The 14,677-nt window shown below is 34.9% G+C and overlaps 2 protein-coding genes across 8 annotated transcripts in view; one reads left to right on the forward strand and one right to left on the reverse strand.

Annotated features, from left to right (window-relative positions):
• LOC145726803 (uncharacterized) overlaps positions 1-14,677 on the forward strand; it is an 85,587-nt gene that overhangs the window by 66,539 nt on the left and 4,371 nt on the right. For all 5 annotated transcript variants that reach the window (XM_081976049.1, XM_081976051.1, XM_081976050.1 and 2 more), the window contains 2 exons: positions 11,370-11,493; positions 11,551-11,765. In XM_081976049.1, coding sequence (XP_081832175.1) covers positions 11,370-11,493; positions 11,551-11,765 — 339 coding nt within the window. The remainder of the gene's footprint in view (positions 1-11,369; positions 11,494-11,550; positions 11,766-14,677) is intronic.
• LOC145726087 (uncharacterized) lies at positions 622-3,482 on the reverse strand. Of its 3 annotated transcripts, none has more exons than XM_081975029.1 (5): positions 2,937-3,482; positions 2,648-2,877; positions 2,373-2,463; positions 2,032-2,318; positions 622-1,877 (listed from the first exon to the last, which is right to left on the reverse strand). In XM_081975029.1, the coding sequence occupies exons 1-5, from the start codon at positions 3,062-3,064 to the stop codon at positions 1,204-1,206; spliced, it is 1,410 nt and encodes a 469-aa protein (XP_081831155.1). In that variant the 5' UTR covers positions 3,065-3,482; the 3' UTR covers positions 622-1,203. The 3 variants fall into 3 exon arrangements, with proteins under 3 accessions (XP_081831155.1, XP_081831154.1, XP_081831153.1); XM_081975028.1 differs by having other exon boundaries at positions 2,032-2,130; positions 2,176-2,463; XM_081975027.1 differs by having other exon boundaries at positions 2,032-2,463.

Genomic DNA, 14,677 nt, shown 5'->3' on the forward strand with positions numbered 1-14,677 from the left:
TGTAATCTATTCAGAAGAAAAAGAAGATTTCTTTATTAGAATTCAATGGGTGACAGTTAAAATTGGTAACCTGGACTTAGTGATGCGCATAAGTAAAAGTAGCGAAAAAAAATCGACAGAAAAAGTGCGAGTGTTCTTCTCCAATCTCCAATCCAATAAAGCAGCAATAAACTAATCTACGAGAGAAGAAACGGAGGCTGAAAATTGCCGGACATCAATCTAGAAGCAATCAACCCATCACGGCGCGCATTCTTCTGGCAATCAAATCCGGCGTATTACCGGAAAAAGAAAGATTCGTTTTACGATGTTAGAAGTAACATATTACTGCACGCCGTGGTTTATAGCCCCGCTTTGTTCCTTATCTCTTTATGGGTAGAGCTCGAATCAGCTAAGAAAAGGCCACGGCCGTCATCAAACGATGATGTCACGATCTCTGTACGTCTCGCTTTAAATATTGCTGCCTTCGTTACTTTCCAAGTTGATGCAGCGAGTCAATGGCGTGCTATTCTCTGCTCAGTGAAATGAAATTTAATTAACGTAAATAGGTGTAGTTTTTGCTTTTTCATTTCATAAATTGTATTAAAACAGGATAGGTAAGTAGGTTTTATAAAACAAACCAAATACATATACATACATAATATTGACGCTTTGAGAACAAAATTGGCCTAGGTCTCTGGTCCCATTTCTTTAAATATTAATTTAAAAAATAAACAAGAAAACAAGCAAAGGGTAAATTAAAAAAACATACAGTGTGTTTCGGTTAAAAAGATCTGTGCAAATTATTTTTCTGCTGTAGCTGCAGGGTGATGATTGATGAAGAATATTAAATACCAATTAGTTTAAATCCAAATTATATAACTTAACTTAGGGCAATGTTAACCACAAAAAAACATTGTCTTGGGGCAATTAATCAATTATTGGAAGATAAAAATAGGCAGCTGGTTTCTTTTTTCAATTATTCTTAATTTGAAGGTCCTACAGTGCAGCTAGACCTTGAAAATGAAGTCTCAAAGTAACTTTCAGCTTGCCTTTGCATCGTTTTTGATATACAGGGTTTCATGAAGAAGAGGTAATATTTAAAATTTGTTATCTTTGTTAAATTTAATAATCATATATTTTTATAAATTTGATAATTTTGTTTATTTATAAATACATATACATATACAAATTACGAATTCATAACATAAAACAAAAATCCAAAACTTAGTCTAGGAGTGAGCATCCTAATTCTTCTTCGGATAAACTGGCATCACATTCATCATCATCACCAGAATCTTCATCGCTATCATCAGATGAACCAGTGTTAACAGTAAAAATAAGCTGGTCCACTGTATCATCAAAAATATGCTCTTTTTTTATGAGCTCCTCTTCATACTTTTTTACATGCTGGCAAATGTCAAACCACTCTTTTTCAGACACCTCTTGAAATTTTTGTTTTGTTAAAGCTTCGGTATCAGACAATTTAAAAGTGGTATTATGAGCTGCTACCCAATTTTTAACCAAAGCCCAAATTTTTTCTATTCGGTTTAATTCTGGATGGTAGGGTGGTAAACGCAACACAAGATGCCCATGTTGTTCTAACAGCCTATCTAAGTTATATTGTGGAGGAAATCTAAATTTATTTTCTTGTATGATTTGATACAGCTCTGGCTTTGTTAAATGAGGATCTGCTGGGATTCCTTTTTCCACTAGCCAACTTAACATATCTCCTTTTTTAGTAGCCGTTGTAATATTTTTGTTAACAGTAACATTGTGGTAGGCTGCATTGTCTATAATAAGGACTGAGCGGTCAGGTAAATTAGGAAGCAATTGCTTTTTTACCCAAGTCATGAAATTCTCATGGTTCATATCATCATGATAATCTCCTGTTTTTAAACCTAAAAAAAAAAAAAAAAAATCATAGTACAAACATTATGTGTCTTATATGATGTGTAAAATGTGGTTAAACTTATTAATTACTTGTTATATAAACTTATTTTATTTAAGCAGGAGGAAGTACTTAAGTAGGTTTGAGGTGTACATAAATATTACCTGACTTAAATATAAGCAATCCATTTTCAATAAATCCTTTTTCTCCACCTGCGTGCACTATTATAAGGCGTTGTCCTTTAGAAATTGGTTTTTGTAAGCCTTTAAAACTTTCATCATACCATCCTTTGTCATGAATATGACTACTGTGAATGTATGTCTCATCTGTATATACAATATTGCGACCTTCTGAGCGGTATTGCACCAATTTTTTTAAAAAATTTATTCGTTTTAAGCGAATGTCATATGATTCACACAAGAATTTTCTTTTGTCTGGTGTCTTCTGCCACCTACAAAAGATAAAGTTATTTTGATGTACATGATTGCCAAGATGTAAAACATACTTAAATCCAATGTTCTTAAGCAATCGCCCTAAGCTGCTTACACTAATGGATTCAGTCAAGATTTGCTGGTCAATAATTTTTTGCAAAATACCTGTAAAGATAAAAAATAATCCCATTTTAGTCTAAATTTTGTTGTTTTAAATTTTCAATTAACACATTATCAAGGTTTATACATATAGCAAACTAGGCTTACATTTAATTGTAAAAAACATGGTAAGTTCTGCTAGAAAAACTCTGAAGACTCTGTAGGTATACCTAATGTATTATAAACTTACCTTTTAATGTTGGAAGTTTTTTCTCAAGAATATAGAAATCATAAATAATTTCTCTGATTCTTTTGATTTCATCAGGTTTGATGTTATCCAATTTTAATTTTTTAATCTGTCCCTTCTTTGTAGGAGTGTGAAATGATGAGCTTGGCCCTCCCCATTCAACATGTAGTGCTTCTCTAGATATCTTCTGCACAGTAGATCTAGACACCCCTGTAGCTGCTATAGTTCTCTCTCTAAAATGATATTTATTATATTATTCAACGTTTTCGTCGTTTTTAATCAAAGACAATACCTGTAGTTATTCAAAGGAATGGAAACTCCTTCTGCCTCCTTCTTCATAAATTCTAAGACGTTACTTACAATTTCACGCCCTTGGCTGTGTATCACAACACCTTTCTTCCCAATCTTTTTTGGAGACATTGTGACAAATTAACGATTTTTACTTATAACACGTGAACTCAAACTGGGACCATCAACAATACAACCAAAACACCAGACTAAAACGGAAACTAACCTAACCTAATTTTTAAACTCAACCTGTCCGCCACTACATTTTTTTAAACTTGGCAACATCGTTTAGAGTGCCGGCTAGTAAAAGCATGTAAAAGGGTCCATCTGTCCCTGGCCGCACCCGCATTTGTTTTAATTGTGCCCAAGTAAAAAACCGTACTACGTTGCCAAGTGGCTTTTTGACCGCTTAAGAATTTATTTTCGGGAATATTTTAATAGGACGCCTCTGATTATATCTAATGCGACGGCAACTGTAGAAGGAGAAAGAAATAGTTTTAAAAACTGCGTCATTGATGATGCGGTGGCCTTTTCTCATCTGAATCGAGCTCTATTAGTTTCGAGAATGAATCGTCTTCGAGGTTCTCGTTTTGCAATCCGAGGATTTAATAAAGGCGCAAAGTTATTTATGTGCGGGGTTTCGTTGAAATTTCCAATAAAAAAATCCGTTGATTAGCGCCAATAATTTTTATATCCCTACTGTCTGAAGCTCAGGTTGAAGATTAGGGTTCACTTTGACTCAAGTAAACATCATCAAGGCTCTGCATCCAATAACAGAAGTAATGGAATCGTCAATATGGTGGCGGCACCTTTGTGGCCAAGTTCTTGTACCATTTTTTCCCCACTGTAATGAGTTTAGCTAGGACTATAAAAATGTTTGCAAACGCCACAAACAATTAAAAACCTTAGAAGGATCCGACTGTCAAGCCCTCGGGACCCGTAAAAACGACCGTGTGACGTACAGAATGTGGATCAGTTTTTTACGCCCAAGTTTATAAAAGAAGATGGTACCACCATGACACACTTCCAGCCAATCATCTTCTAGTTTGTAAAGAGTACTTTCCTCATAGTTGACCCTGTAATGACCAGGTTAGTTACTGTAGCAGCTTCATTACATCCATTTTAATCAGTGACAACAACATTATGTTTCAGTTAAGTAGTTTGTTATATACTTTGGGTTGCGTGTGCTAATTAGACCGTCGTAATTAAATCCTCACTTGCTAACGCTACTGCCGACCGTTATAATCAAGATGGATGCTGTCAGGAAATTAAGTGAATTTGCGAGTTACGTCCAGCAGCTTGAGTAATTGTTTTAGTTTTATTTATATTATTATGCGGATGATAACAAGGTATCAGTTTTTTGGTATCTTCCTGTATTGAAAATGAGTAATTAGAAAGGTGGTCAATATTTAGTAATTTCCTAGTTGTCAATCTTGTTACGTGTGATTTGTTGTTGAAATGATGACAGATTTGACAATTTGTTTTAATAGAGTCGGTAGTCACGGTGTTACAAATAAGATGACACAAGACTTAATAAGTGACAGTTGCGTAAATCTCAGTACCACTCAGCTCAGTGGTTATTGGCGTTTCAAGATAAGAGAGTCACGCCCTCTGGTAATCAATTTTGGAAAAGGTTTCGGGCATCTTAGCCGTCTATTTACGTAGTAGTAGTATAGCAACTTTTTAGTAGTATAGTAACTTTATTTCAAGATTGTTATAAACAACGTATACAACAAAATGAAATTGCGTCAGCAAAAGAAAGACTACTTAGGTATATTATTATACTTGTGATAGAGTATACTCGTTCAATACAGGAGAGTTCAACCTTTACATGTTTAGGTAATCGTCGAGATGATAGGATTCCAATTGGATTAATAACTTTTTTAGCTCCCTTTTAAATTTTTGGTTACTCACAATTGTTTTAATATCCATAGGTAACTTATTGAAGAGCTTTATACACATACAGGTGTGGTAAATCCAAAAGCGATCATAGGAAAACCGTGTAACTGACAGAGAAACGTAGATAATTGCATGCGTGGGACAAAGACAGAAAACGAAAAAAATACCAAGTAGGCCATATTTTCAGTACGCTGTTGCCAAAATCCAATACCGTCGACAAAATTAATTTTGTTCTGGGATTATGCACCGCCCTCTGTACAAGAAAGCCAAGAAGGTGCATGCCAAAAATTCCAATATGGCCGAAATATGGGATTGACAGTTTGCATTTGTTTGTATTGTGGAAATTGAGTTTTTGGATGATTAAATTAATTTTTAAAGTTTAAAGTCAAGACTTGGGATTACTTGCCAAAGTAATTTTTGTTTGCTATTATATATTATTGTTTATATGTTTGTTGTTCTAGTGAAAGTGTAGTTTGTGTTCATTTTATTGTGTTATCACTATTGTTATTGTTCCTTCATTGTTCTATAATTTGTTGTTGGTTTTTTAACTTAAATTCTATTGCCTCTACAATATGCCGTCACACTTGTTGTTTGCCAAATTGTAAAAGCAATTTGGAGAAAGGCCCAAAAGTGTCCTTTCCTTTCCAAAAGACCCTGCTCGAACCCAACAGTGGTTGAAAGCTTTGAACTGGAATGATTTTACTCCAACACAATACTCAGTGGTAAGTACAATATGCTTTCTCATTCAGTAAACTTATTGCCTCTTACATACATAAGTGAGTTAAATTTTGAGGCCGCCTGCATTTTGAGAGCAACAAAGGTTTACTCTGAAGAAACAGGACAGCTTTTAGAAGTTTCATTGGCACATTTACATTTTAAAAGAAAGGTCTTGGTAATAATATAAAACCCATTTACCACTTTTGCTTACCTAGATTCAAGGATTTCCAAATTTTCTTTGATTGAGCAGTTTTTACATTAGTTTGTTGTACTTTCCAAGACAAAGGGTTCTAACCAAACTTGCTTTGGCTGGACTTTATTGGATATAAAAAGCCATATCTATACATATCTGGATCAGGAATGAAGCGTTCTTTGATTTTTCACTCACAACTTCTAATCAACTACACGAAAAAATAAAAAAAAAACATATTTTCTACTGCATCTCCATAGGTTTGTGTACAAAAAAAAATCCGATAACGCCGCCATTAAAATGACATTCTAGGCTTTCTTGTAAAGAAGGCGGTGGATTATGCGATAGAAAACATTATAAATCTAGATCTCCATTTTAAATAGGAGGCCATGAAGACACAAAATTTGACATTTGATTAAAAGCTATTTGGTAGAATCCGCCGCCGGAGGGAGCCACTTTATTTTTTTCTAAAAATCACATGACCTCATGATTACAAAATTATACGCAGGCCACGTCATTTTTAGATCACCCCACATGTTTACCCGTTGCCCGACAACCGCCTATACAGTGCAGGCCAAAAGTTTAAATTTTCTCATTTTTGTTCGTGTTTTACGACGAAAGGGCTCAAGTTAGAGATCTGAAAAAAATACAGAAAACTAGTCCGTGATAGGTACTACAACTTTCATTATTACGATTTTTCAATAAAATTAACCGTACAGCCGCAAAAAAATCAAAACCATTTTCCCATGTTAATCTCCTATGTCCAGGGTGCTCTTGGACACCTGGTATACAGAGCGTATACTGTCATTAGTCTCATTGACCTGAAAGTGTTTCTACATGATTGCCGATAATCAATTTTTTTAATTATTCTCATAACTCGGTTTTGAGCAATAAAAATGTTCTGAACACTACCATCTCGGCCCCAGAACATAATACCATACTTCAGTCTGGATTCAAAATTGGCGCTATACAGAATTTTTAGACATTGCGCACTTAGATATTTACCAGTGATTCGTATTCCGTAGCAGATAGTTCCCAAAGTTTTCAAGAGTTTATCCAAATGAAAAGACCAGTCAAGGTTCTCATCCAGATAAACCCCTAGGAACCTCGTGTTTTCAGATACTGTTATGTCTTTTCCGACAATCGGGAGTCCTTCCAGTTTACCAAAGTTTGATTGTTTCGTCCTGAACAGGACTAAATCAGTTTTCTCTGCGTTCAAAATTAAGCCGTTATCAGCAAACCATGCTTCAATTTTAGACGTTAAATATAAATATTGACTATTGCTTACTAGGTTCAAACTATGTATTTTTGTCTCCAATCAACAAGTTGGTGTCATCGGCATAGTTAAAAATAGTTTGCCATGGTTCATCTGCTACCGAATACAAGTCGTTTATGAAGATTACAAAGAGGATTGGCCCTATAATGCTACCTTGTGCTATTCCATAATCGTTCGAAAGAGTCCCTGACCTACCAGATTGACCATCTTTAGTGACAGCCACTATTTGCAAGTATGACCTTACCCACTCCAATGGTTGCCCCCTTATCCCATATTTTTCCATTTTATTTAATAAGATTTCTCGATGTAGACAGTCATAGGCCTTCGAAAGATCTAGGAATATTCCAAGTGCGGCCTCTCTATTTTCAAAGTGCTTAATGATTGATTGTATAAATTGATATAATGTCGTTTGTGTTGATTTTCCCTTTATAAATCCGTGCTGGTTTTTGTTAATTAGATTACAGTGGTTCATAAATTCTATAATTCTTTTACACATTGCCAGTTCAAAAAGTTTGGAAAATCCTGGCAAAAAGCTTATAGATCTATAGCTATTCATTATTTCTGGATCACCCTTTTTATACAATGGTTTAACAAGAACAGTTTTTAGTTGATCTGGAAACACACCAGATTTAAAAGAATTGTTAATTATAAAACACAGTACATCTTTTAATTCGCATATGGAAAGTTTTATTAAGCTGGTTGGTATTTCGTCAAACCCACTACTGTGTTTATTCTTAATTTCGTGCGCAAGTTCACAGACTTCTTCCGGCGTAAGTGGTTTTAAAAACATTGACTTATCATTAAATGGGATTTCACATTTATAAGAATTCGTATCTACTTTTGGAACTATATTTGGTATGCTGTTTACTAAGAAACTATTAAAATTATTGGCTATGGCTTTAGCATTTCCGTTCAACTGTATGTCACGACGATCACTAATTTTTCCTGAGATTTCTTTAGTTATCGTCCACATACATTTCATTTTGTTGTCCGATTTAGTAATCCTATTTTCATAATTTTTCCTTCTGACATTCTTTAAAAGCTCATCATCATTGATAATAGGTGTATTTTATTCAAGGCAGAAATGGTCCTGCAAGTTTCAAAATGTTCTTCAATTTAGTTCAATACAGATTCCTACACAATAATGGGGCCTTCCTCCATAACAGAAAGTTATAGTTTGCTATTTATACTTGGCTCTAAATTTAAGAACACACAAAAAAATATCATTAGTTGGTCATTTAATGGTCTAGATAAGTTAGAAAGTTTATTTAAAATTAAAACTTGTTAATGCCTTAATTGGCTACGTCCACATGGCGTGCCCAGAGCAAAATATGGCACAAGCCGGCAACTCCGCAAAAAATTGACGTTTGCGCTTTCAATTTGATATCCCGACATTTCAGCAAGGCTCTATAAACAATAGGGACGTTGCCCACTTTTTTTATTTCTTTTACTGATTAATTACCTATTCAAAGTTTTCTTCTATTTCTCACAAGACGTATCGAATTTATCAGCAAAACGCCGAATACGGGCCTAAGTGCAGTGTGACGTCACGAAGCACGTTTAGCGCTTGTGACGTTGATTGTTTTAGTCTGATTATTAATTCTTCTTTTGCTTCTTTCTTTCTCAATTATTATTGAAAGGAAAATGGTTTGTCATTACTTAATGGTGTTACAGTGCACAGTTCACCTTTTTAGGATCTTCGTAAGTGTAAGGAGGGTTCGATAGTATTTAGATTCGAGTCTGATCATTATAAACAATTGTTTTAATGCCTAAGAAACTTGTAGAACCCTTTCACAATTTTCAGGAAATTTTCAGGCTTCCGGTGGGTTTAAGAGGCTTCTGGCTATTATATTCGTTTTTTCTAAGGTTTAGGACACTTATAGACTTCTCTCACAATTTTGGGATCTGGTAGTATTTAGAGTACTAAGAAGTGCTACATGCTAATCACTCACATTTTCTATTCTAAGTCTCACTCTTCTTAAAAGATTTCTGAAAGATAGAAAGCTAAAAAATTACGTCTTTTAAGAAAGGCAAAAATTCCAACTATAGTTTGTGATTGGTGAAAAAAAAAACAGCAAAGAAACAAATTTCAGATTATAGAAAAGATTGTCTTTTAATAGTTGTGTGCAACATCTGGTGACATCTGTACTCAACTCTATGAGTTAGAAAGTACAGATGGCGTTCCAAAACGCGCAAACGTTCCGGTTTCGCCGTATTACGGCTCATCAGAGAGGCTATAGGGCTTGATAACCAAAGAACAAAACCTTCGTTCCAGTATAGTCAACTGGATGCCAGAAATGATAGTTGTGTGCAACATCATTGTCTTTTAAGTTACACAAGATGCTAACAGAGAAGAGTGCGAAATGTTCAAAAGCGCTTGCAGCAACTGCTTTTTGAGCGTTTTGAGGTCTGGCACGTGCACCTTCGGGGATGACTTTACACCTGGGTGAGTATTCTTGAAACGAGGGAAGAGAATTATCAAGAGAAAGACCTGTAGAATGTAACAGGAACCCGCCATTGTCAGCTTCTTCTGACACATTCTATCAACACTTCTCTTGAGAATTCCGTTCCCTGCTTTCAAGAATAGGCCCTCTGGAGGAGGTTTGGTCACTTTTGCTAGTTATCTATACAGGAAGTATGACTGAAAAGGGATTTAAAACGCAAGACTTTAGCAGGAAAACATGCAAGATGGTTTATGTGAACAAAACTGAATGGAAGTGATAAGAATGAATGGCGGGATAACCAAATGAATAAAGAGATGAATCAATTTTAAAAAATCAGAAAAACAGGGGGGAGAGAATGAGAGAGAATAAATGAATGTGAATATCTATGAGACAAGAAAAAAGTTTAAAAATCTAGTTACAGCCAGGAAAGGTAGATTTTAGAGACAGAGATATTGAGGAAGTATCGAAACAGACCAAGAGAGGGAAGACGGAAGGTTAAGGAATCTTAAGAATGATATAGAGGCTATTGAATGGGACAAACAAGTGTTAGAGGATGTAACGTGGCGGTGGATGAGGAAAATGAATGGGAGAAATATAATAGGGAAAACAGAAAACAGTGATGACAAGGACGATATGATGTGGAACTGAGAAATGAATAAATAAAAAATATGTGATAGGCAAGTCGAAGAGAAGAAACGAATGCGAGGATGATTGAGTCCTTTATATGAGGTTTATGTGGGAAAACTGGAAGATAGGGATGTTGAGTATTTATAGGGAGCATAAAACTGAGAAAAATTTCCAGAGTGTTTTAAAGGATCTTGAGAGTAGGATGGTTACTGAAACAGAGAGGGAGCTACGGGCTCATTATCTTGCTGATACTGAAGGACAGAGTTAGAAGTGTCAGGGATTGAAGAGACCCCGTGTGTCGTCTATTTTCCGAGCAGAAAGGACACTACACTCCGAAAGTTGAGGAATGTATGCTGATGACCAGTTTGTTGTGGTGGTTACTAATGGGTGTCTCAGACAATGAAACTGGCTAAGAAAATTAACGCAGATTTTTTAAAATCTAGTTTTTATTATGGTAATTTAACGGAAATTTTCAAAAAAATAGCTAAACAGGTCGATAACATAATGTATGAAAGAATGGTGATCGGTCCTGGTATAATTGAACGCTGCTTATTTAATCATAGACACGAACAATATCCGCAAGTGAGCGCGACCTAACGGGCCCCCGGGTGGTACCGAAGGGGGGACCCTGTCAAGGCCGCGTTTGAAGATGAGCTCCGGCAAGTGTACCACTAGTACCAAAGCGCTATAGTGGTGGGGCAATCGTCTTGTGCTGGCCGCTTTGCGGCTATTTTTAAAGCCTCGTTATCAGACTGCCTGTTTTTTTTCCATATATTTCAAGTACAGTATTCAAATTAATACGCTTAAGGCTGGGTGAATTTACCATAGTACAATAATTACACCCACGTAACCTTGACGGTCACAAACATGACTCTGGGCTTGATACGATTTTAATTACTACTGACATGATGTAGATAAAACCCTTCTTTCCTGGGTAATAACGGAGTGGCAGGTCGATAATTGAATTCTTACCGTAGTAACGATTTAGATCACGACATCCCGAGATGCAGGATTCAATTATTTTAAGCGATCGCGATTTTCGATAAGTAAATAATCCTTTCCCTTGGATTTTCAGCGGTAAATCGGTCATTGCTCAAGAGAAACATCCTTATGGGGGTGAAAGAAGATTTATAGCACACGATAAAACCTTGGGGATGGTTGTTTCTGAAATTACATTATACGTAGGCACCTATAAATGTAGTTGATTACAAATAATGGTGTAATAGTTTCGATATTGTGTTGAGGAGATTTGCAGGAATTAAAAGAACTTTCTGATTGTTACAGATATTGCAAAAATATTTCCAATCACTCCACCGGATATTAGTCTAGCATTAGCAGCCAACCCCACTAGATCTCTCACTTCCACAGCGGCCTTATTAGCCTTACAAAGGATAAAAGATCCTTCCATGTGAGTTTTTGGTTTTCAAACTCGTTTTGTGCAACCTATTCCAAGAGTATTTTTCAGATCTCTCACCATCACTCCCACCTTGTCGTCACCGAGCAAATCGAGCTCGAGTAACAACAACATCCCCATCAACAATAACAACATCTACGAAGACACGAAGCCCCTGCCCGAGGTGACGATACGAAGGCGGAAAATTCATCGGTGTGACGTGGCCGGATGTCATAAAGTCTACACCAAAAGCTCTCATTTGAAAGCGCACAAACGAACGCACACAGGTAAGGGACGAACTTTGCCTTCTTAGTTTGTGATTGGTCAAGAAAAAGCAGCTTTCAGCTTGTTTCACCAATCACAAACAGTTGAGCCAAAAAAGTGATTTCAGCATATGACTAACAAATTAAGTCATTAATTAGTTAGAGTTGTTTAAAGAGAAAAACTGAATGTCAAAAAGGATTAGTTGACGCTATCATTTTATTGCCTGGACACTTCTCTTCTTTCTTAAAGTAGCGGTACAGATAGTTCTCAAACTGACAACTGACTGGATTGAGCAATATTAAGCAGAACTTATGAGTGTGTCCGAAGATAGAGCTGAGTGACGAAGCTTTTAAAATAAATCCGAGGATTTTCTCCTATGGCAAGTGTAGCAAACAGAATGAAATTTACTTTAAATCAGTCAATTACAGTAGACACGACTGAGGTTATACAGGGTGGTCCAGTTTAAGGTGTCAATAATTCACCATTTGATAGCTAATCAAAAAATAAGTTGACTTGCATTATGTCATTTTTCTGAAAAACGTTTCCTAAGGAAGACACAGTCCTCCAAATTTCAATTTAAAAAATCGTTTTATAGTTTAAAACTGAACATCCAAGACTTGTGAAGGTCCAAATTTGTACTGAATAGTCTAAAAACTTTTTTACTACTAGGAATGGTCTTATGATTCGCTTTCTCAGACTGCGATCCTGGTTGAGTGTCTGAAACTGGCATTCAAGAACTAAAAAAAGTCCGGAAATCAAGACAAAGATTGTATTGTGCATGAAACTCATTTTTTACTACTAGAAATAGTATAAAAGTTGACTTTTAATGCTAGAACGGACCTTACTAGGACTAAAGAGAGTCCAAAAGTATATTTTCAAGACTTTAATTGGTGTACAACTCAATTTTCTGGACTGGACAACAAGTCTAGAAGTAAATTAAATTTTCGGACAATTGTATTTCTAAAAATTAGTTCTCAAGACTATTATTGTAGCATTTGGTACCAACATTTTTTACTTTTATTACTGAAGAAACTTGACTTTTGGAAATAGTCTTAAACTCGATTTTTCAGTCTTAAAAAGCACTAAAAACAGTCTGAATTTCTTAGAGATGCTACAATTTATTGCACCTATGAATGTAGAAGTCAATTTAATAGTGAAGAAGCTTGAAATAACTTTTTCAAGGTTATGGTCAGTGGACAAACTGGCTTTTAGGCCTGATAAGTCAAAAACTTTGTAAAGATAGTCTTGAAACTCGATTTGAGGCACTAAAAACTTTAAGGCTGTTTTTAGTTGTTTACACTAAAAACCGTCTAGTTTATTAAGAAATACCCGAATTTTTAGCACTGAGGTGTCTAGAAGTCGATTTAATAGTGACAAAGCTTGGAATGCCATTTTAAGTCTATGAAGAATGTAAAAATTGTTTTTTAAGTTTGCTATGTCAATAACTTGGTGAAGATAGTCTTGAAACTCGATTTCCAAGCTGAAAGCAGTTTTAAAGCACTAAAATTAGTCCAGAATTCGAAGAAAATGAAAAGCAAAGTAAAAAGCACGAAAAGTTAGTTTTCAAGGCAATTTTCATGAATCTAATGTCAATGTCCTGCATCTAAGACTATTTTCAAGACTAAAATATTGAAATTTGTCTTCAAATTATGAAAACTTACTTCAAATGCAAATTTTAAGCTTCTGATGTCACTTTCCATTAGTTTAAGTCAATTTTTAAGGTTTAAATGTATGAATTTGTAGTAACAAGTTATTAAAAAAGTAGTTTTTATGTCTACAAGTCAATTTTCAGTATTAAAGTCTCTCGATTTGCATGAAAAGTCAATTTTCAAAACTAAAGTCTTTTAGTTTGTCTGGAAACTATAAAAACTGGCTACAATAATATTTTTTAAACTTCTTAAGTGAATTTTCCGTTTCCAAGACAATTTTTAAGTTGGGTTGGGTTAGTTTTGGGTGTTTGACCGTAATAACGTGTAATAAAGTGCTTGTTCCAAATTTGATCAATATTGCTCCAACGGTCTGACAGTTATGACAAAAAAACGATTTTTTAAACAGAAATTTGAAGGACTCCTTAGGATTCCTTAGGAAGCACTTTTCAGGAAAATGACATAATGAATGTCAACTTATTTTTTAATTGGCTATGGATTGGTGAATTATTGACATTTAAAACTGGACCACCCTGTAGTTACTGTCTTAAGTTATTTGGAGGATAGTTCACAGACCTAAATGCGTACAGTTCCGAAAAACTGCAGCATTTTCAAGAAAGGAAACTTACCGGAAGTAATGAACAAATCCACTCAAATCGACTTGTTTTTAAGCAACTAAATAGACAAAAAGCCTTATAAAAAAAATGGCGTCAATAAAACTTCTAACAAGCTTCATAATTATTAACAAATTTATTTATGAATATAATAGATTGTCTATACAGTAAATATCGTAAATATCTGTAAATACAGGGTGGTCCAGTTTTAAATGTCAATAATTCACCATTCGATAGCCCATCAAAAAATAAGTTAACATACATTATGTCATTTTCCTGAAAAATGCTTCCTAAGGAAAATACAGTCCATACATGTTCAGTTTAAAAAATCGGTTTCTTGTCATAACTGTCAGACCGCTGGAGCAATTTTAATCAAATTTAGAACAAATTTATAAGAAATTAATTCTGATGTTAATGACGTTTGTCAAAACTGTCCAGTGGTGGTGGAAAGATGGTTTTCATTTTTCTGCCTTAATCAAAAAATTTCATTTTTTTTACTTTACTTGTTCAATTTGACAAAGTAAGTATCTCTTATAAAATTCTGATTTGAAACTTTGAGTTATTACGTTCAAAGACCCAAAACCAACTCAACCCAACTTAAAAATTGTCTTGAAAACGGTGAAAATTGACTTAAGAAGCTTAAAAAATTTTTTGTAGCCAGTTTTCATAGTTTCA

Source organism: Ips typographus, linkage group LG3, assembly GCF_016097725.1.
Source record: "Ips typographus isolate SLU linkage group LG3, UJ_Ityp_2.0, whole genome shotgun sequence".
NCBI classification, from domain to species: Eukaryota; Metazoa; Arthropoda; class Insecta; order Coleoptera; family Curculionidae; genus Ips; species Ips typographus.